This window comes from Phalacrocorax carbo, chromosome 2, assembly GCF_963921805.1.
Source record: "Phalacrocorax carbo chromosome 2, bPhaCar2.1, whole genome shotgun sequence".
In the NCBI taxonomy this organism is placed as follows: Eukaryota; Metazoa; Chordata; class Aves; order Suliformes; family Phalacrocoracidae; genus Phalacrocorax; species Phalacrocorax carbo.
In genome coordinates, this window is record NC_087514.1 from 158,748,386 (window position 1) to 158,770,713 (window position 22,328).

Below are 22,328 nucleotides of genomic sequence, written 5' to 3' on the forward strand. Positions count from 1 at the left end.
AGTTAATTTAAAAATAATCTGAGAATGTCAAAGATAAATACATGTGACTTGAGGATGATGCCTCTCCCTTCAATGAAAAATGCTCAGATTGCTACAAAGAAAAAGTCAAGGAGCAGCCAGCTTTACAGAAGACAAATATTAGAGCTGCTGCTAACCTGGACTTCAATCTATTACAGAAAATGCCATTTCAGACCCAGCTGTTTAGTAGTTAAATTACCTGATTCCTGATTTTTAACTCTGTAACTAAATGTCATTTTGAAGATGTTTTACACATCTCTGACCCTGCACAGACTTTGATGCAAGAACTTTACATATCCAGAACTCCCAGTGTGCCTGCAAGTACTACACGTGTTGAGTATGAAGGACTGAATGTTTTTTCCTTTTGGGTATCCTACCATCAACCCATAACATTCCTCTAAATTAACTCATTTTACTGTAAAAGGAAGTAAAACTTACTCTTTCATAATGAATGAAGCATTTTTTTTCCTTTCACATGCTAAAGAAACAGCAAGAACTGAAAGTGCAGAAGGTGAATGATACCAATTTATAGATTTTTTTTTTGTGTGATGACACAAGTATACTGAATTATCTTTAAAAGGATATTTTTTCAGCTCAGTGAAAATACCTGAAGAGAACTATACTATCATCTAGGACTTTATATTGTTGTACCAAATACATTTCTGTCTCCATTCAGTGTTTAAGCACTAGATTAGGTTTACTGCATTGTAGTAAGAGAACAATTGGATGTTTTAATTGGATTTCTTTATAAGATGAGTCTTGATGTCTGCAAAATATCTCTTTAACAGTGTCTAATTAATGGCTATATAGCCATATGCATAACACTTTTTCCTCTGCCTTGGTAAAAATTTGTGCTTTGCTCACACAAGGCTTTAAAAAGTTCAAACTTCATTCATACAAATACATAAAAATCACAGTATCTTTGTATATAAATATATAGCTATATCAAAACTTTTTCTGTGAGAGTGCCTGAGCACTGGCACAGGTTGCCCAGGGAGGTTGTGGAGTCTCCAGCCTTGGAGATATTCAAAAGCCGGCTGGACAGAGTCCTGGGCAACCAGCTCTAGGTGGCCCTGCTTGAGCACGGGGTGGGATAAGATGGCCTCCAGAGGTCCCTGCCAACCTCAACCATTCTGTTACTCTGTATTAAGCATGTACTAAAAGCTGAGACTGAAGAAAACGTAGCATCATTACTGGGGGGAGGAGGGGAATCTACAACTCTGGTTTCCTTGGCAGAGTTAAATGGTATTTACTTAACAGAAAGGTAAATGACAATAACTATGAAATACAAATGCACAAGTTCTGTTTGATTTTAATATCTACAGAGCATGTGCACACTGGAGCTAGCATGACAAGTTAAAGGGTTACTGCATTTAGAAACCATCTATTTCTTTCTTATTTAATAGCTGTTACCATCATGTTTAGCTGCTGCTGCTCCTCCTGCAGATGGGAATTCATTGATATGATTAAATTTGATGGTATGATAATGTATGGTAATCGTGATTAATCAGAAGCCCACTAGCAAATGGAGGATGTTGGGTATTATGTCACCTGCATTTTAAACTGCATTCCCTCTATGCCAGCCTGACAGTATTTGACAGCTGGAGGGATCTCATGGTGCATCTGCTTGCTACAACTTATAGATCTGATAAGAGAAGGTGCCCATCATTCCTTCACTATCTTAAGTGCTGTAATTATAGGGCTTTGCAGTCAAGTTGTGAAAACAGTAAGTGTTAAAACGAAAGCTTTTTGCTAGCTGCTGAACAAGCTCTGTCTCACATCTGCAAGGGCTATAATCTGAAAGAAATGTAATTTGATGCAGCAGTCTCATTCAAACATGATTTGCATGAAATGCTGTATAAAGCACTATCCAAGAAATGTCAATCAACACCACCTGATACCATGTATCCTGCTAAATGAAAACAAAATGCTTTCTACACTACCTGTGATCTGCCACTGCTTCACAGTAATAGAGTGAAAATTTCATTTACTGTTACTCATTACAGAAAAGCCATAGCTAAAGCAGAATAATTGTGAGGAAGTAGGAGAATCATTTTCACAAGTGGCTTTTTATTTCCATTAACAGTTTGTCTCCTACATACACACATACTGTTGCAAACATGTACTAGTTACTAAATATCATCACTTACTAAGTATCAGTTTAAAAACAACTGCTTGTACTCAGATGCAGGACTGGTTAAGTTGTCCTCACTGTGAGTAGTGGAGAATATGACCCATGACCTTAGTAACAGTTATTTAAACCCTTATTCACTTGTAGCAACTCACAACCACATTTGAAACCATGGAAAATAATTTTACTCCCTATTCGCCTTTCCCACAAACAGCAAACACTATTGCAAGGAGTTTTGTTTTCAAAAGCACCACAGATTTCTGCCTCTACATACTGCAAGAGGTGTTTAGATTAAGGGCACACCCACAGACCCAGGTACATTGTAACAGCCATTAAGCTGACCCGAGTTTGCTAAAATGGTGGTGTAGGCTGATCCAAGTCAGTCCAGGAGCCACTGTGGGGGGAAAAAAGCAGTAAATCATATTCTAATGTACCTTTTATAATTAATTTGTACAGTACTAATACACTGTTTGTCTAAAAGAAATGTTTCAAGCAAGTGGCAATGAAGGAAAGCGACCTCTGTTCTGAGTAACAACTGGGCACCTATTTAAAAACCTCACAGATTAAAGCATGAGGTGGTGTTTAAAAGCAGTTATGAGTGTCGAACAACACTTGAAAGCTCAGAATTTGTCAAATTAAAGCTTTCAGAAATGGTGGAAAAACTGAATCAACTGCCTTTCACAGCATCCATTTAAGGCAACACCTGACGTCCTGGAAATCAAGTGGAAGCATGTTGAATGGGAATATAAGGGAAGTTTACTAAGGTTTTTGCAGTTTAAGAAAGAAAAATCAAGTATTCTTTTGGGATAAAGATGATTTTGAAAAGAAATTGTAAGGTAAGTTCCAAAACCAAATCACACCAAAACCCCCTGGGAACTGAAAATACATGCAATGTAGAATAATCAAAAGGGCCTGAGGACAAGTTGCCCTATTAAAGTCTTATTTTTATACTGAATAAAACATAATTTATGTTACACAATTCAACTGTTTCAGACTTGAATTCAACATTTACCTGAAAGGTACCCAGTGCACTAAGATATCCTATCAGAGCAGAAAAGCTTTGTGCATTATGAAGTATCAAAGCCTTCCTGACATAAATTAGTCAGGCAGACATTAGTGCCAGTTCCTCTCGAGCTTTGTGCCACTTCAGAATATTCGTAATTGCAGCTCTGAAACACAAGTTCACTAAAGTTAATAAAATGCGTCTGTGGGATGTACACCTGCCCAGCTTGCACTACACCCAGGGCGTCAGGTTAAGGACAGGAGCTAATGCAGAATTTCCTGATAACTCTCCTGGATCAAGATATACAGCTGCGTTAACAGGCTCTGCTCTCTCAGCAGCAGTTCCAGGGCAGAGAGAGGGCGAATGGCCTCAGATCCGAGGAATTCCTCTCTTCTGCCTTGAGCAGCATGAGGCAGGTTCTCCAATGTCCTCTTCACTCCAAATGCCCCACTCCAGCCCCAGATTTGGAAGCTAGGGATTCTTCAGCCAGAAATGGTGAAGTACGTTGGCAGTAAAAACAACTTCCCTCTGCCCCACTCTATCCCAAAGCGGGTATGACAACACTCGTTCCACTTTCATGTGTCCTTAACACATGTAAGCATTACTTCAGTGTTCACTAAGTTAAAGAAATGATGTTTGAAGCATAAAGTCTTTATAAATTTTTCTTTGGGCAAACACTGAAATGTTTCAAACATAGAATGTGCTGGTGGACTCAGCATAAGGGATGAAAAGATCAGGACCATCAACTTAGCTCCCAGTTTCATATGAAGTAATGATCTGGCCTCTGTAATAGTTAGCAGCAGCCTACATATAAAGTGTTTAGAAACACCTCTTCCATTTTCTGTTTACTTTCTTCTTCCCTTGTTTTACCCCATCCTTCTTCATAGAACACAGGAGTCAAAAGATAAATTAGCCCAGATAAACAGAGGACAGGAACCACAACGGTCCCTCTCATGTAACAAGAAAAACCACAGGCTTCATACCCGCACTGGGGCACCCGCAAGAATTTCGTCAGAAAACATGGGAAAAGTTCAGAATGCCTGTACAACTAGCTTATGAATAAAGTCTTCTATTGCTGTCCTTCAGTCCCCAAAGCAGGCTGTTACTTGTGAAATACCAACTGTGACACTGAGCCCTATCCTGAAATATTAAGAGTTAGAACCAAGGTTAAGTGAATTTAATCAGTCCGAACTCCAAGAAGGTTCAATCCTGATCAGCGTTACCCTGATTCAGTACTACATTACTTCTTATAATTTAGAACTCTCACCAATATGCTAACATGCTCATTACAACTTTGCTCAACTCTTCAATTACATCCTTCTGCAAAAGGCTGTAAGAATTAACCATTACATGGTTACAAGTCACTTCATTAGCCCTAAATTAATAACACCTGGTTTCCAATGGATTTACGACTTGCAATTGATTAGCTCTGATTGAAGCTCTTCCCATGTTCAGAGCACACACAGGCTCTGCGTGCCAAGAGGTTTCTCTCCTAGATAGGGTAGGCACTCAGACAGTTTTTCCTTCAGTTAGGGCAACAGCCACTTTTAGGTCTCTCCCTGGCAAGAATTTCTTCACCTTTAATGTTTCCACCTCTGCCAAAATCAACCAAAATAAACCACCCAGTTCAAAGTTAAAGGGGAAAGCAGGCTACAGATATTTAACTCTAATCCCACAGTTTGTTTTTTTTTTAAACAAAGCAATCAGAAAAATCAGTTGACTATTATGCTTTGATCAGGCAATCCTAAAACCAGGAGCAAATCCCAGTTATTACTTATCCAGAGATTCTTTCTACAATGAAGAAAAGGATGAATGAACTATAATCTGGAATACTTCTTTGATCTTTTTCAAATGGCTTGTCAAAATTGTCTAACCATCGCTATATTGCTATAAGTCAACATTTATACATAAACAAGTGAATTATAACAGCACAAAGACATCTGACATGTAACAGAGCAAAAAAGGTAGTTCTGCAAGATAAAACATTCAAGTCGGAAAGTAAATTTGTCTTCGGCTCAAGAGCTAACATACTACATTTAATAAAACAAACATGAGATATGTACACAGTGACACTTAATTCCTAATCCTAATGTGACTGATAACCTATGCAAAATTTATAAAGTACTTCATCAGGGAAGTCCATATTATACCCATTTTATAACTCAGTGAGTCATGGAAAGATTAAGTAACTTTCTCAGGGTCATACAGCAGGTTCCTAGCTGAAGTAGGAAAAATCAACAGAAAAAACCTCAAACCATCACTCAGGGCAACCAAATCACAGTACTGGATCCTCTTAGTTAAGCTAGCCCTCCTCCTCTTTATGAAAAAAAGAATTACACTGGCTCTTTGCTAGTGCATTGCTTACGTAATAAGGCAGCAAGCCGTCAAGTATTTTCCTTCAGGCAAAGGCAGCAAGAGTCCTACCAAAAATGTTCAATCTATTTTATTCCCAATTAGAAACTGTTGCATGCAAGACAACTTGCAAAACCAAAAGTGAACAAAAATTTTAATTTAATTTCAGTCAATTTAAAAAAAAAGATTGATTTGCAATTTTTCTACACTGATGTAAACATACTTCAAAGATGTCAATTACAATGTCTTTACAGATATTCTGTGCCCTCCAATTTGTGTTATTGGCAAAGCAACTTAGTGTCCAAGGAAAACAAAAGCAAGATACAGGTTTTCTTAAAAAAAAATTATTTAAAAAATGTTAATAAGGTCCCCACTCAACCCTAAAGGGTGCTGAAGAGAACTATTTCCTCAGAAAACTGCAGGCTTTTTAATAGAAAAATACCTCTGGTTAAAGTGTTGATGATGAAATGATATAATGTGAATTTACATAATTAAACTGTGGTTTTACTTTCTTATACTTCACAGAATAAACCTGGCAATTTAAAAACTCAGTTACTGTATAAAATATGGACATCACAATTCCTCAGCTCCACGTCCTGGACAAAAAATATTCTGTGTCAAAAACAACCAGGTATGCACATGGCAATCAAAAGTCACAGCAGGTTTCTGAAATCTGCTTCTTTCAAATACATCTGATCTCTGTGCAAGTAATTTACCGTGTGATACTACACAGATGTTCACAAACATCTTGTTTCCTCCCTCAACACTGCATGCACTAACAGAGGATAATTTTTGTGTGTTTTATTTGGGAAGCATAAGATATGGGTATTTATTTGAAAATATTTAACGCAATATTGCATGAACTATTTATACTTTTGCTTATTTTTGATACTCTGCAAACCACTTGAACTAAAAATTTAGGACAACAAAATTGTGAAGTGATGATCTAGAAGTATGTGCTCTGTGCATTCACAGAGCCAAAAAAAATTATCAAGTAAAATTAGTCATGAAGCAGCTAGGTGCCTTGTTTGGTTTGCAAGTTAGAAACATATGAGAAAGCAAGGTCATGCAATGCCATTCCCATTTTTTATATAAAAATAAGAGGACGTTTAAATGCCTGAAGTAATGATAAAAATGAAATTTTGCTCATTTTTACAATAAAAATATATACTGCTTTTTAAACTTAGGGATTATTTCAAATAGCCTTTTATTATATCAAATAAAATAAGGAGTCTATTTATACAGAAAGAGTCAAGTAATAAAACGAGGCCCATATTCCTTAAGACAAGATGCATTCATGCCTCTCCCACTGGAGAGACTGGTTCAACAATTTTACAGTTAAACAGAATTAATTCTACTCTCAGAAATCCATTGACCTTAAGCTTTTAACAAACATTTTCAACTGCAGAGTGTATTGTCAATATTTACAAATCCTTAAAATTATATTTCACTAGAACAGCTTTTATTTGCTATATTAATATTTCCTTGCAAATGTATGCTTATCCATATCAGAGAAGAAGAAACAGCTGCTACTCACAGGAAATCTCTGGGGTCCTACAGCAGGTCTTGGCTGGGCTGGAACTGGCAGCAAGGGCACTGAAACAAGAAGCACCTTTTAACACCATTTGTTTTACCTAACAGTTGTTGCTGTTATTTCCAAAAGCCGTTGCAATAAGAAGCCATGATTAAAATCTGCTACATTTACCCTCACGTGTCACAGTTCCTACAATTAACTTCAAGCAACCATTCCCTCCCTTGCAACATGCAACAGGGCAATTAGGATTCTCCTAGTTAATTTACATAATTTAATTCTGCATTTTCCAGAATTAAATTACTCCTTGTTGCAGGAAGGAAAACTAGAATACGTATTCGGCCAGAGACGCCTCTTAAACAAAGCTGACAGAAAGTCTAACGGTAATTTCATGTTTCAAATAGAAGGATACACGATTAATTTGCCTTCTCAACCTCATGCCCCTCCATATCTGCTTGGTATCTCCCAGCCTCACCACCAACCTCCCACAACAAGCATGGGCATCAGAGGCTCTATTTGTTATAAATCACTGTTCACAGGAGGATAACATGAGGCAGAGAGTGGCAGCTACAAGGAAGCTGGCCTTGCCACCATAATGGTACGTGCAACCGCGATCACTGTGCTGACCTCAGATGAAACAGTGCAATTTCATAAAGAATCACCGAGAAGAATTAGGAGACCCTCTGCCTCAAAAATAGCCTCCAAAACTAGGATTTCAGGGGCTTTAACCTGGATGACTTGTCCATACAATTGCATTTCAAAGGACCAGTCACAAAAAAAAAAAAAAATCCCAAAACATTCACTTAGTAATATGGCATAATGCACAAAGTATCTACTGCTGGATCACCTCGGGGACTGACTCTCTATTTGAATCCCCAGTACAAAATGTAATGACAGATTTCCCATTTTCCAGTGCAGTTTCCCCCCGCCTTCTTTGAGTTGTCTAAGTGTTAAAAGTACAAACATTCAATGTTAAACAGAAGGCCTGGAGTAGTTAAATAAAGCATTTCAATTAAACAGCACTGATTGTGTTTGCTTATTTACTAAAAACTTTCTGTAAGTTTATTTTTCTTCAATTTGTTTTCAGCATTTCTGAAAGTGACAGGGATAAACATCGACTTTGTAGACAACTACTGTATTACACTTCAGAGCAGGAAAGATGTTAAACGCACCCAACTCCTCCCTGCTGCACTTCCCAACACGTAAGATGCCTCAAAAATCCTTTTTTCCTGGTAACTGAGGCACAAAAGAACTAATGCATTAGTGGTTATTTTTAGTTCATGTCAGTGTCTGGCTTCTCTCCACTTTTGTTAAGTACTTGCTGTTTACCAGTTCAGGGACTAACAGGGTAAACTAATTGCCCCAGTCTTTCAGCACCAAAGGATTGCGTGCAAACTTTGTATCAAGTTACATGAGAAAATTAGTTGGATAGTCTCATCTTGGCTTTTAATGAACATCTGTCGATATCAAACAGCCATGGACACCTGGAAAAAATTGACAGGGTGCTCTTGACAGACCTAGGACTAAAATAGCTCAGGTACTACAGGTCAGAGAGGCACTGAGAAGGGGGGGAAAAAAAAAAAAAAAAAAGAAATTGCATAAAGTGGGAAATGTAGAGAAATGTCAACTGAACGGGGCACTTGTGTCTATTTCAGTATCCTGCCTCTGGCAGTAGCATGTATATATATTTCTATATTTTAAGCAAATGAATTTAATACTCATGAAGGACAGTAGTTCAAACCCTGTGCCCTTTCAATCCTTGAACACTTGCTGAAGCAGCAAAGAAGTCTCAAATAAGCATTCATTTCCCTGATGTCAAATCTTCCATAGGTTTGAAAAGTATGTTTCAAAAATAATACATACCGTGTTGTTAGACAATATTTTAAGATTAAATTGCTTCTGGCTGTAAATTCTAATCCTATACCTGAAAAGATGAAGCAGCAATTCCCATATGGATTATTTAGGAGAATAACAACGTAGTTTTTCCCAAGACACACACAGTTTTTAAAAGGTAAATGGCATACTTATCTACCAAGCTATCGTAAACAGCTCATTAGTTCACGTCAATTTTGGCAGCAGAGTAACCTAAAGTGGTTATTTGTGGTATAAACGTTAAGGGGAGAACACTCAATACCTGTATCAGAGGTTGAATTTCTATTTCACAGTACGTCTATGTACAGTCCTCCAGTACTTGTAAATTGATCATACTCATATTTGGACGTGCATTCAGCCAAAATTTACTACTTAAAACTCAAAACTAATTTGTGTCCTATTCTGTAAAAGAGAAAACTATATGACAAGCAACTAAGAGACTTGAGATTCAAATGCCACAAAAGGCACAGCTGAAAGGCAACTGAACGGTACCTGCAGCAGGTATGCGCAGAGGCTCACATAACCGTTTTAGGGGCTTTGATAGACCGAGTCCTCCTTAACCATTTATGAAGCTTCAAAGACTAAAACCAGAAGAAGTTTATTTGAAACAAAACTGACTCAAAAGCAACTATTTTTTGAACCAAGATTCAAGGCTGGGCAGGGAGATGGCAGCCACTGTAAGAGATCTGTCTTTAAGACAAAGGAATAAGCCAGCGATAGGATCCTTCAAGAGTACTTCAACTCACTTTTAGGCTGAAGTAGCTGGCTCTAGAGTTCTATACATGCTATTTTATTCACATGAAAATTTCATAACAATTTACAGAATGTTTGAGTCTTTTAGAAAAGTGATATACAACACATTTCAAGACTAACTCAAACAAAAAAAAAATTGAGAAAGAATATTTCTATGATTTGCAGTTAGAAAAAGCCTCGCTGTGCTGACAGTCAGAAGTATGTGAGCTTGATCCTGCCATAAAATTAGAGAGTAAAAAAAATGCCAGCCTACACTAAAACGTGGCAGCACACCATTAGAATTACCAGAACCTACGCGTGCCTATCATGCACTTCCAGACACGGCATTTTTAGCTTCCAAGCATCACATTTTCAACAACAGACTCCCCATAAACTTCGCATCTGACTATAGTCTCCAATGTGTAAAAACCCTCATGTATTTGGAAATACATTCAGCCAAGAAGGCACAAGACATCATCAAGAACATAAAGTCAGTCTGATCTTTCATACTTCCTGTTATCTTGAAATACATGATGCTGCATGTGAGACACGTCCTAATGTTGTCAACTACCAGCCTCTGCCTATTGGGGCCTCAAGCAGATGGATTAAACTGAGGAGGACTTTTTAAGAGGAAGTTTAGAACAGCTCTCCCTATGTTGGAGCTTGTCTACCGTTTGCCTGCAGTGACTGCTTAAAAATTCATCTTAATACGCAAATGCCATTAAAGATTTTAGAATTATGCTTATCTTCCCTGAAGATGACTACTAATTTCCTACACATTTTCCTTAAGTGTGCAAATGTATACTTTCATGTAACCTAACTGGCTAAGAGACTGAGACGGCCACTACTCTCAGCCACTGCAGAAGAGATGGCTTCCCATACATGCTCTCTAATCAAGATTAAAATTGTACAGTGATTTAAAAGGTTGCATTTAATAGTATGCTGCACACCTATTAGCAGAAATATTCAGTAGTCTTGCTGAGGATTCCTTCAGTAAAATGGACAGCACAAAAATACTTCATATGAACCAGCTGCCATCAATTCACACAGCAAAGATCTTCCTCACTGAAACACAGGTCTTACACCATTCAAAAGAGATCACTCATTCCCCAGGGCTGCGTATTCTGAGAGGACAACTAGGCTTACCAGGGAAGAAATGTGTGTGCACACAAAGTCAGCAGGTATAAGAACTTAAAAAAAAAAGAAAAAGACTACAAATCCAATATTGAAGATCTAACATGCAGAAGGTACACAACTGTCTTAAAATGAGGATCTGCAAATAAAGACAGGAAAAAAAACCAAAAGACTATGCTCAAGATAAAGCAAGGCCCCTGGAACACTCACAGTGCTACAGATGTAGTGGTAAGGCTGAGACAAGCCTGGAGCCACCTCATAATGTGAAAATAACTCAGACAAAAGGAAGAAAATATACTGGTATACTTTTGACATTAGGCAAAAGCAAAAATCCTCAGTAGTCATTGCTGGCATCAGCAGGAAACTTGTTCACCTAGATGCAGAAAGTTTGTTCACTGTTTCACAGGGGGAGAGCAGAGAGGCATCTAGAATAGTCTAAAAACAATTTTTGCTTTGCACAAAACAAGAACTGTTGCTTTGGAAATGTTAGGAAAATGCACAGAATCCAAGACTAAAGGACCTTTTGGACTGCTTCAAGATAATCTGTCCTGATGCACAATTTGGTGGGAAGCACTGATTTTATTAGACAGGAAAAAGTGAAATAATCTCTGCAATGCAGCTACTGGGAAGCCGTCTGTGAGAAGCCTAACAGATCTCTATCAACTGGCAATATCCTACCCTGCCAAATTCCTACCTTTCATTGGTCAAATACATGAACTAAAGACAGCACTGGCTTAGAGTTCTGCTGATATGAAGGGGCAGAAATACAGAAAACCTAATGGTAAATATGTAAAAGTATATTTGCATTTCTTCAATTTGTCTAGTCCCAACATAATAAAAAGTCAGATCTATATAGATGCCTTTTTCTTTATCTTCTTAGGGCTTAAATACTTCCCAAGTAAGTAGAAATGTTAACAGCTCTGTTGAGAGCTGCCCTAAGAAGTGTAGCCCAAAGACCGCTTGCGTTAAGTTACAGAAAATGCGTACTTGCAGGCTGCGAATCAGTCACAAACGCGGCACTGAAAGAACTGAGGGCATATATCTTGTCAGGTAGGATAGCAGCTGGTACTTTTCACAGAGCCATTACAGTGCAAGGAGTGCCTCAGTGTACTCTCACTGAAATAGGTGGGTGGTCATTCTGTGAATGCTTGGCTGAAGCTCAAATGATGTGGGAAATTATAAACTGCAGTACCTGCATAGTTTTGAAAACTGATATTTGCTACTTCAAAAATCACATTCTCTCTTCAGTTACCCTTTTTACTGCTCTTTGCAGGCTTTTAGGTAGAGCAAAGAGAGACAATGAAGAAGTTGAAAAGCCTTTACTATGACAGCTGGCCACAGTCCAACAACATTGTCTTACTTTAGGCAAAACATTTGTTTCAAGCTTAAGGAAAGAAATATCAGCCTGAAGCACATTTCCATGAAGTGATAAACAAATTTTTGCGTCCCTGGCAAAGAATAAGATGAGTCACACTTGCATGACTGGGAAGCTGTTCAGAAAGCTCACCTTGTACAGGCGTTACTACTGTCCCCTTGAAATGCGGATTTATGTGTATGTTCTTCGGTTGCTGAGGTGTCACTGGAGGTGGAGTCATCATTATTCTAGGCGTTTCTATCTGAGGGGGCATATGTAGCCCTGGAGGAGGAGAAGAATGATGCTGATGCTGTAAAGGAAGCAGAGATTGTAACTGTTGCTGCTGCTGCTGCTGTTGTTGCTGCTGCTGTTGTTGCTGTTGCTGTTGTTGCTGCTGCTGCTGTTGGTGCTGCTGGAACAGACTCCTAACAGGTTGCTGGTGTGTTGGAATTAACCTCTGTGAATGAGTCTAAAGTCAGACAAAAGAAGAGAGTCAATAGGCTTTAAAGTTAAAATATTCTGACATAAACCAGCACAAAACCAAGACCTTTGGAGAACAATTAAGGCCAAATATGAACAGAAAAACAAATTTACCATAGCATCAACTGGAACTGTTAAGAACCATCAGCACAGGAAAGCAAAGGAACAATTGAAGACATCCATGTGAAGGAGAGGACAGAGAGCAAGAAAACACACAGGGAATGCAGACAATCATTCGCTTATTTGTAACAGTGAAACTGTCTAGTTTTGTATGTAGGGTTCTGCATATGCAACTGGAAACTGTCATCAACTGCAATAAGGTATATGTGATGATCACTAGAAATCTGAGTCCTAGTATCGAAACAAATCCACTAGCTTTAGCCTCATGTACAGAAGAGCCTCTCTGAGAAAACAGACCTAACAGCAGTAAAAGTCAAAACAGAGATTAAGCTAGATTCTTACGATACCAGTGCAGCCCACCTATCCATACTGCTTGAAGAAAAATTACTTTAAAGATACCTTTCAAGGGTACCTTTCAAACACAGAAGAAAGTCTCTTGCTGCTCACTCTCAAACACAAGTGGCCAAAATCAATTATAATTAAAAAATTATAACGTCTCTCTTTAGAGACATTCTTCTGCTTCTGAACTCACAGATACTATTTATCACTCCTAGCCCAGTAACTTCCAAATGGAAGTGCAAGACGAGTCCCAAACAGACAACCTTTTAGTAACAAAGAAGTGACACATCAGTTTTTTCAGCATCCATATACATAAAGCAAAGCAGCTACAGAGTATGCATAAGAAGATATTGTGATGAGCACAATGTTTACAACGTTGAAGGTTAAAATAACTAGCAAAGACTGCAGCAATATAGAAAAAAAATATTCCACCTTCACTGTTTTAAAAGCATGAAATATTCTACTGCAGGGCTCTCAGCCGCTGAGATATCCACCGACTCCTGCTAGTGATCAGCACCTAGAGTTACTGCTGTTGGAAAAAATCCCCTTTGTTTAACACAGATGACCTTGTCCTGCAAAGACATACACAGGCTTTGTTCTACAATCTCAGCTTCCAGTACATTTTATGGCAGTTAAAAGCAAGCATAGGTTACCTCTCGATCACACACTTCTTGGTGGTTTTGTTTGTTGGGTTTTTTTGTTTGGGTGTATTTTTGAATTTTCTTTAAAGTATCAGCAAAAATATTAGTTTGACAAAACCCAAGAAATATGTTAAAGAATCATATTTTTTAAACTGAATTACTATTGATGATGTGGGACTGAACACGTTTCCATGTTGCATGCAGAGGACTTAAGAGGAATTAACTTTTTCCTCCACCTTATGCAAACCAGTAGGTAAGCCTGACTGAGTTTTATGAGTTGAAATCCTCTTTTTATTTGGAGGCCTCGACATTCCTCAAATTGAGGCTGGTAACAAGATTAAGCACATAATTCACAATCACCACATTACGCAAACCCCATCTTGCCTAACAGTGCCCTGAAAGAGCAAGAAGTGTACACTGGAATATATATTCCACCTTTATAAAGATTCACAATTTAAAATGCATTCCTCCATAATTTCCTGAAAGTATGTTCAAAGAATACTAAGGATTAAAAGGTACCATTGTCGATGGCTGGTTTGGCAGCAGGGCAGGCCTGTGATCCTTCATTCTTCCCCTATCATTGTCTCTCCTTTGTTCTCCCATTCCGTGGCACATAACCGAGCCTCCTCTTCGCCCTCCTCTCCTTGAGCCATACCGTCCCTGTTTAAGCTGCCTTTCCCTCTCTTCAAATTCAAGTAGTGCTGCTTTGGCTTCTGCAGAAAGTTCTGTTAAAAGAGACAGAAAAAAAATATTTTAGCTTCACGCTGAAAAGATGGAAAATGTAATAAACACCACCACTGCTAGAACTATAGAAGCATCCCTGCAACTAACAGAATTTGCAGGCACTTTGTTCTCCTTTAGGTGGCATGTTAACATTTCATTAAAGACATCTTTAAAAGGAAAAAGCACATGGATACTTGGGTCTGTTGTTCTGTCAAGAAAAGCAGCAGGTAGACAAAACAAGCATAAATGAAAAGGTTTGGGTTTGGTTTTTTTTTAAAATGCTTTTCAAGTTTGCTTTACGCTGTAAGAGGATGCTGTGGCTCCTCTCACATTTGTGTTATCTTGATCTGCAGAAATATCAGGCAGCACAATGAAATCCCCAGTAAACTTTACTGTAAAGGATATGTTGAGTCCTCCATATAAACAGGTTTTACAGACTCTTTTACACATTGGCCTGTTCCAAAGGAGGACTTTATGGTTGCTGAAGTGTTTTGCAGTATGTAATTACTTAATATTTTATCTATTGTATGTGTGGTTGAAGAACCAACTGTACTTTACAAGTGATAATTCCACTTAGAGAGCACACACTTCAAAATCTGTGCTCAGTTCAAATTAAATACATGGCCACTGATAACACCCACTCAACTCACATCACAGGTAAACACCAGAGAACAGACAGTACTCAATGAAGACTGCCAAATTTGCTTGAAACCTGGGACAGTGCTGGTAACATTAGGAGAAAACCATGCAGTAACAGGCTCAGGTAATCAAATTACTTGGAAATACAGAGAAAGTCTACAACAAACTTCAGGAAGCACACCATGACAGTATGAGCAGTGCCGCTCACCAGGTTTCAGTACTTAAAGGGGATAAATTTAAACCTAAACATGCAGCTGAGGGTTTTGCCACATGCCAGTCACATCCCTTGTTACCTCTAAAATTGACTTCTGCCTCTAACAGGGCAAAATTAAACTATTCTACAAGAAACACAATTCTGACAAATTAAAACATATTTTGAATTCATATAAATGGCAATTAGTGCAAGAATTCAATTTTTCCATGTAAAAAGTCTGCTGTTAAAGGAGACTGGGTACAGGGACCTCTTTTCAGGACAAAGTGGTTTTACTTGCTAATACTACACATAATGGCTACAATATCTGAAGATCAGAATAAAGATAGTTTGTACTTGGCAGTCAGGACACTACTACAACATCTCCACGTCACTACATGTCCTCCATCAAGAACACATAACTAAAGCAATTATAAAAGTATTAAAGTTTATTGCAAGTCTAGTAGCCAAAGCTACTTAAACTACCACCTTAAACATCTTCATAAGTAATCTCAGTTAGTCTTTGAAGTTGACGATTGACAGAAGGGCAGAAAAGGGCGAGTGCTATGCATTCCCACTGAGGCAGTTGTTCTTGGCTACAAAAACTACCTGCACGACTGAGCTGCAAGGACTCCAAATTTGCATGTCTGAGTTTTCAGAGGTATTCAGCGCCTCCAGAAAGCCAGGGCTTTTTGATTAAAAAAAATGTTTAGAACTTGTGACTGTCTAAGAACACAGCAAACATGACAGACTCCTAAAGCTCAGGGTCTGCTATATAGTTTCCTATTTGATTTCTGTATGTTCGTGACAAGACAAGATTCTCTACCTCCTTTTCTCTCCCCTCTCTGACACCACAATTAAGTGGCATAAAGCCTTAATTTACAGTCACACCAGGTATTCTTATGAAATGCTACCTTTGCCCTAGCACCTGTCTCAAGAGATTGACAGAGCCCAAAACAATCAGGCTTTATCAGGAAAATCTCAGTGTGCTTAGAAAGGGGCAAGGAATCACACTCCCTCAAGTCTTAGTATGTGCACACTATGGATTTCTGAGGAAAATTAAGACAAATGTACTCTTTTCCAAAGCAATCAGAAGCATTAGATGTGACTAAAACAACCCTGTTATCCATCTTTAGCTGTCAGGGATGAAAAAAAAGGTTTAATGGGAAAAAATAGAGCTCTGATTTCAAGCCTCCTTCCCATCCACACCTGAAGTTCAGTTTCTTCATAGGCTTGCAAGCACCAAAGAGCTAACATGGTCTTTCAGTTGGTCTGCAGGAAAGAGACAACTTGCTCCCATACACTTATGGGAAGAAATGGTGCCATTACACTGCAAAGCAACAGCTCCCCTCCCTTTAACCAGAGAGGATTCAAATCCTGCAGGGCATCCTGGGCATGCTGCTGGTTGGGAAAGTATTTTTTTTCCTTCCAAGAATAGGACAAGCAGCTCAATTTCTCTGACATCTTCCACACTACAGCCCTGAACTCAGCAAGGTAGCTTGGGAAGCGAAGTTCAATCATTGCAAAAAGTCCCTACCACTGATATTTATTCAAGAAGTTACTTCCTACTGAACAGATTAGAAGTCACATGTGAGGAAAGCAATTCTTAATGAACCTGATTATAGAGCTAGGCTTCCTACAAAGCCAGATCATGTCTGAGTCTCTCTGCCTCTTCAGCACATATTGAAGGACACTGAATAGAAACAGCTGTAGAAGAAAGAATGGGCTGCCCCAAACAAACTTACGTCAGAGGGCTGCGCTGATTAAGCCTGGGGAAGGGATGAGAGCATCCAGGGCAAAGTCAGTCCTGATGATCTTCAATGTGCAGGTACTTTTTGCTCTCTTTAAAATGAAAACTAACAAATTGTTTTCCTACTCACTTTACATAGAAGTTCTCAAACTTCAAACGCTGTGTCTTTAAAAGCACAGTCCACATATTCAGGTTTTCAGCCAGAGAAGTGAAACTGTGTGTAACACTGACCTTGGAAAAAATATCCCAACCAGAACAACCCGCCCCCATTGAATGCACTGCAGCAAGCATCATTACATCATACCACATCTATGACCACAGAAGTACAATATAACCATTTGATTTTATAAAAAGGTAAGATTACATTAACATCAAGCATACTTCCCCCACAACATGCCACTGAAGGCAAGTGTCCTACCTGTGAAGACTTTTGCTTACACACAAAACTGCAAGTTCAGAGCATCAGAGAGACTGCGAAAGTGCTCATCCAGTGAACTAAACTCATGAACACCTCAAGTGCTTTATACTCCTATCAATCACCACACAGCAAAACATACAGTCAGCTCAATTATTAGGTGGGTTATTTATCAAATTTGAGAGCATTGTGCCACACGTACAGAGGTCAAGGAGAGGAGACAGTGTAGAAGACAGTTTTGCAGGGAAGGGAGCAAGGAAAATAGTCCCTGTCTTCCCTGAAAGCAAGATCAGACTGCTAACTAGAAAAGAGGTGACAAGCCAAGGAAGACGACATCCTCTTTCCCTCCCTAGACTCTTCCAAAGCACAGCCAGGTATTCACATGAAAGGCCCACTGCTCTTCCCCAGCTAAGAGCTCATGTGCCTGGTGACCAAAACACACGGAGCCAGGCTGGATGCTGCCATGCCCCCGGAGAGCACGTGCAGGATGCTGCAGCGCACGGCCACCGGCTCCTGCCTACACCAACCCTGAGCACAGGTCTCTGCAGCTACATCTGTCTTGGGTGGCTCCCTGAGAGCAACAGCATTTCAAACCCCCAGGTTTGAGAATCCCAGAATCCCTATTATACTGGATAATGAAGAGATTTACAATGTAAATAACACTCCAGAACAGTTATTCAAAAAATATACATATGCTTTTACGTATATGTGCAATCTAAGTTGAGAGAGCAAATATTCTCATTTGTTTTAACTTTTTTTCTCCCCATCATCCAGACTTGCAACCCAATCACTCTTCTGCACACAGTGCAACAGGACAACAGTGAAACCATTAATTTTAATTTGCTAGTCTTGTCTGAAATCTCAGCCACTAGTTATCAGAGTGCACATAAGCCAACTCAGCAGGACATAATCAAAAGTACCACCACACCCAGTAACTCTGCCTAAGTGCAAGGTTTGTTTTTGTTTTTTACATTCAGTACAGAGATAATAGTTTTGTGATGCCAAACAAAGCCTGTTTTCTTCACTTTCCTTAACAGGTAATGACCATTCCAACCGTGGGAAGACTTCAACTACATGCACTGAAAGAAGTCAAATATTTCTCAAGGATGCTAAACCCAGTATCTCTAGAAATCAATTGCATAGTTGTCCTACACCCCCTCTCCTTTAAACTCTTCAAAACCACTACTTATCTTGGATAAAGAAATGTTTAGGAAAGATCTCAGCTACATTCATTAGAATACTCTATATTTTTACATATTTTACCAGCACAGAGTTATTCTCATCTTGACAGTACAGTTCTCACACACACAGTTAATGCAGTGAATCAGCAATTATTTTTCTAGTGTCTCTAAGTGTCAAGATTAATTTCACTATTGCTGGTAATAAAATGGTTTCAAATGACATCTTTAATCAGCAAGTAAGAATGCACTCCTCCAATAGAGACAAGCTGTCACAAAAGGTCACCAAAATGTGACAGGATGGAAATTACATTTGTAACTTCAACTGAAATGTTAATTCCTCTTTAAGTGTTTTCTCAACTATGTTCAGATTTTAAAGTAAGGAGATGTTTAAAAATGAAACTTCATTGCAAATCTACCAGCAGCATCTGCAAAAATTTGCTCTATAATCTCAAAAGCAAGCAGATATTTATACGCAAACAACAAGTACTTTTTGCTGTTTAACTTTCTACCACATGGTTAACCGTTTGGTCTCTTTATCCATAAATTAACATGAAAAACTAGTATGAATAGAAACCATTTCATAACAGCAAGACTGTATTTTTGCCAAACACCAGTTTCAAAAAAAGCTCTTTCAGTTTATAGATTCATCCACATTTGCATCACCTTTTCGTCGTATCTCTGAGCTACATCCCAAATCACTTAAAATTACACTTAAAAATAAGTCAAATTTCAAGTCACTGTTCCTTTAACAGTCAAGCTCCACTACACGTTTTCTCCTCATTGGCTGGTCTTGTCTTTATATTAAACTATAGGGTAAATCCACAGATACCCAAAACAGCATGCAATTGTCATTGACCTTGCAATTATGTGCAGAAATTTAGCTATTCCAGTGCACTCTTATTCTAAAAATATTGTTTTGTAAAGCCACCAGCACCTTTTGTATAAATAAGATATGGCCTGTATGCGGTATGTAGAAATACAGAAGAAAACACATTTGAAATGCACCTCAGCTAAAATATCCCTTGCCCATATAGACTGCTCTGTGCCTCCAAAGGGTCCCTTTCAGTCTTATTCTAATCAGAATCAATTCCTGATTATTAAAACAATGCTGAATAAAGGCCCTTAATAAATGCTTTGCCTGAAATTGCAAGTACAAGCTATCTGCTAAATACAAACAACAGATAAGAAAGATCTTGATTCCAAATCATGCACTGATGTCTCTCTCGCAGCACAACATGGCCCGCATGAATACCATCGTGAAAGTCTGGTTCAGCCTTTGCAGCTGACTCCTTGCTGCTCACAAGTCCTCTTAGCCACAATACCTTTGTTATGGAATTAAGGCTTCTCAATTATTGCAGGTATAGTAAAATCCCAATTCCTTGAAACTGAATTGAAGAATAAGGAGGCTAGGCAAGTCAACAGAAAGATCCTTAGAAACAACATCCTTTGCAAAGCAAAGCTTTTAAGGTAAGAGGGAAATTTCATCAGGACGAGTTCTGGCAATCTAGGTACGTGCTCTGGGAATGTAATTCAAAAATGCCCTGTTGTCCCGAAGACAGACTCATCTGGAAAGAATGCAGAAGCACCCAGCTACCAAGCTCACACTGCATGGCACCCATCTTAAAGCAACCCTGCGTAAAGAACTCATCCCTACAGTCTGGCAAAACTTGAAGTATCATCAAAAAATACATCTTCTCCCAGTGCTATCTGACAATTAGCCAACAGTATCTGACAGTTTGCTTTCATTACCAGTTCACCTCTTGTTGCACATCTCGATTCTCCTCAAAAGATCAGGGCTTTTTCTCCCTTGTTTGAATCGATATTTTGGTTCAGTAGCAAAACTATGATAATGGTACATCTTTCTGAAAGCAAAACTTCATTTCTGCCCACCTCCCTAATATCACCTTTCTAATCGGACTTTTTATTATTACCACCATCACAAGGCCAACACGAAGAGGCAATATAGTTATTCCCAGTGGGGCAGGTACAACATCAGTATCAGATACTTGAGTAGCCAGGACACACAAGGGGTCTTGATGTTAACTCTCAAAACCATAAGGCAATGAGATTTTATTTATAGACTAAAAGAGAGCAGCTGCAAGAAAGTTGCAAATCTACCACGACTTCTGCATTAGCAGTGGCAAATTAGCTACACAGAGCAGTGTTCTAGCAACAACCACACTTGTGTTATGCTACTCAAATACAATGAAAATGTACCCTTTTAGACTCTGCCTAAAGATTCAAGAAGGTGGTGTAAGAGATACAGATCGTTCCATGCTAGAGAACCTGAACCCAGAGAACAAGGGTTTCTGTATTTTTCTCACACACTTCCCAGCAAGTTACAACTTCTCTAGGCCAATCCAATAGCAGGCACACAACAGATTCACAGCATGCTTATGTTCCTGGGGCAAAAGAGCAAACGTGCAGGTATTTCACAGCAGAACACAAGTAATAAGATTCGTGTTATCAACTGAAAAATCTTCCAAGGATGGAAGTCCAAAGGAATTCCTTAAAATGTATTCCACCACAGTACGTAGTGAAGCACAGATCAAACAGCTGCTGCTTGAAAACAGGAAAGCTTTTACAGACATCACAAGTCTCAGTGAACAAACATTGTGCTGGTTTTCAAAACATGATATGCTTAAACATTATTCCCAAGGAGACAGACCCTACACATGCTACAACAGCCTACATATGACTTTGGACAACCTGGATATAAGCCAGAAGATGACTGTTCTGTCTTTTGCCATTACTGTTTTCTAAAAGTTTTGGCAAGCCTGCATTTTACTTTCTTTTTTAATAGCCCTTCAAAACAGACCATTGCCACAAAACCTCACCCAAAGTTTCTGGAATGTTTCTCCTTTCTCTTGTCACATCTGAGAGCCTAATTATCGTTCCTTCTTTCCGTTCAGTTTTGAAACGTAATCGTCCAGACTCTTCGTCATCATCCTCCTCTTCATCAGATTCTTCTTTTGTTTCTTCTTGAAGTTCCAGAGATTCAATAGCTGCCTGAATCACAAAATACAGAGGACACGCAAACTGAAAATAATCTACTTTCTTGTGATCAGTGAGTGTCAAAAGACAAAGCTTTCTTTAAAGGTCCCATTGTACAAATTTTGCTGGCATTATACATTAAACTCATACATAACTCAGTGAACATTTAAGAGCTTGGTGAATTTTTAAAAAATATAAAGATGTGAATTATATAGTAAAATCTATTGAGAAAACGCATTTTGCTGCAATATTTAAGGGAATATGGAAACTCCAGTTAGAACTACCATCTGATTCGTAGCTACTTTTGCACCCACAGCAACATTTTATCACTGAACTAAGACGCAAACCTGGGATACTACCAGATTTAAGTAGAACAAACATCTAATTAAATATTTTTTTTCATTTGTTAACATCTGTCAGTAGCATGTTGTTAAAAAACCAAAAACTACCAAAAACCCCCAAGTAACCTTACATCTCAATTTTGTTCCTCTACGTATGTATATCTGTACTTGTCTTTTTCTACTCAATGAACACTCTCCAGTTTTAATTCAGGAACTAAGAGAATGGAGAACGGGATAGGATGAAATTTGGATATACTTAATCTGTATATTGGAATGGCACTCACTTGTCATTATTTACTTTCTAGTTCTCTCTATAACAGAGAACATTTATTCAGATGAAACAATGTCCCAAATGAAAATGGATCACTCTCCCTCAAATTGAAAAAAA

The 22,328-nt window shown here is 38.5% G+C and overlaps 1 protein-coding gene across 7 annotated transcripts in view; it reads right to left on the bottom strand.

Annotated features, from left to right (window-relative positions):
• The window catches only part of RBM33 (RNA binding motif protein 33), a 105,865-nt gene that overhangs the window by 54,640 nt on the left and 28,897 nt on the right, over positions 1-22,328 (bottom strand). For 6 of the 7 annotated variants that reach the window (XM_064445034.1, XM_064445036.1, XM_064445035.1 and 3 more), the window contains exons 7-10: positions 21,443-21,614; positions 14,227-14,432; positions 12,281-12,596; positions 7,042-7,100 (exon numbers count right to left, since the gene is read on the bottom strand). In XM_064445034.1, the coding sequence (XP_064301104.1) occupies positions 7,042-7,100; positions 12,281-12,596; positions 14,227-14,432; positions 21,443-21,614 (753 nt within the window). The remainder of the gene's footprint in view (positions 1-7,041; positions 7,101-12,280; positions 12,597-14,226; positions 14,433-21,442; positions 21,615-22,328) is intronic. The other variant, XM_064445037.1, reaches the window with a different exon arrangement.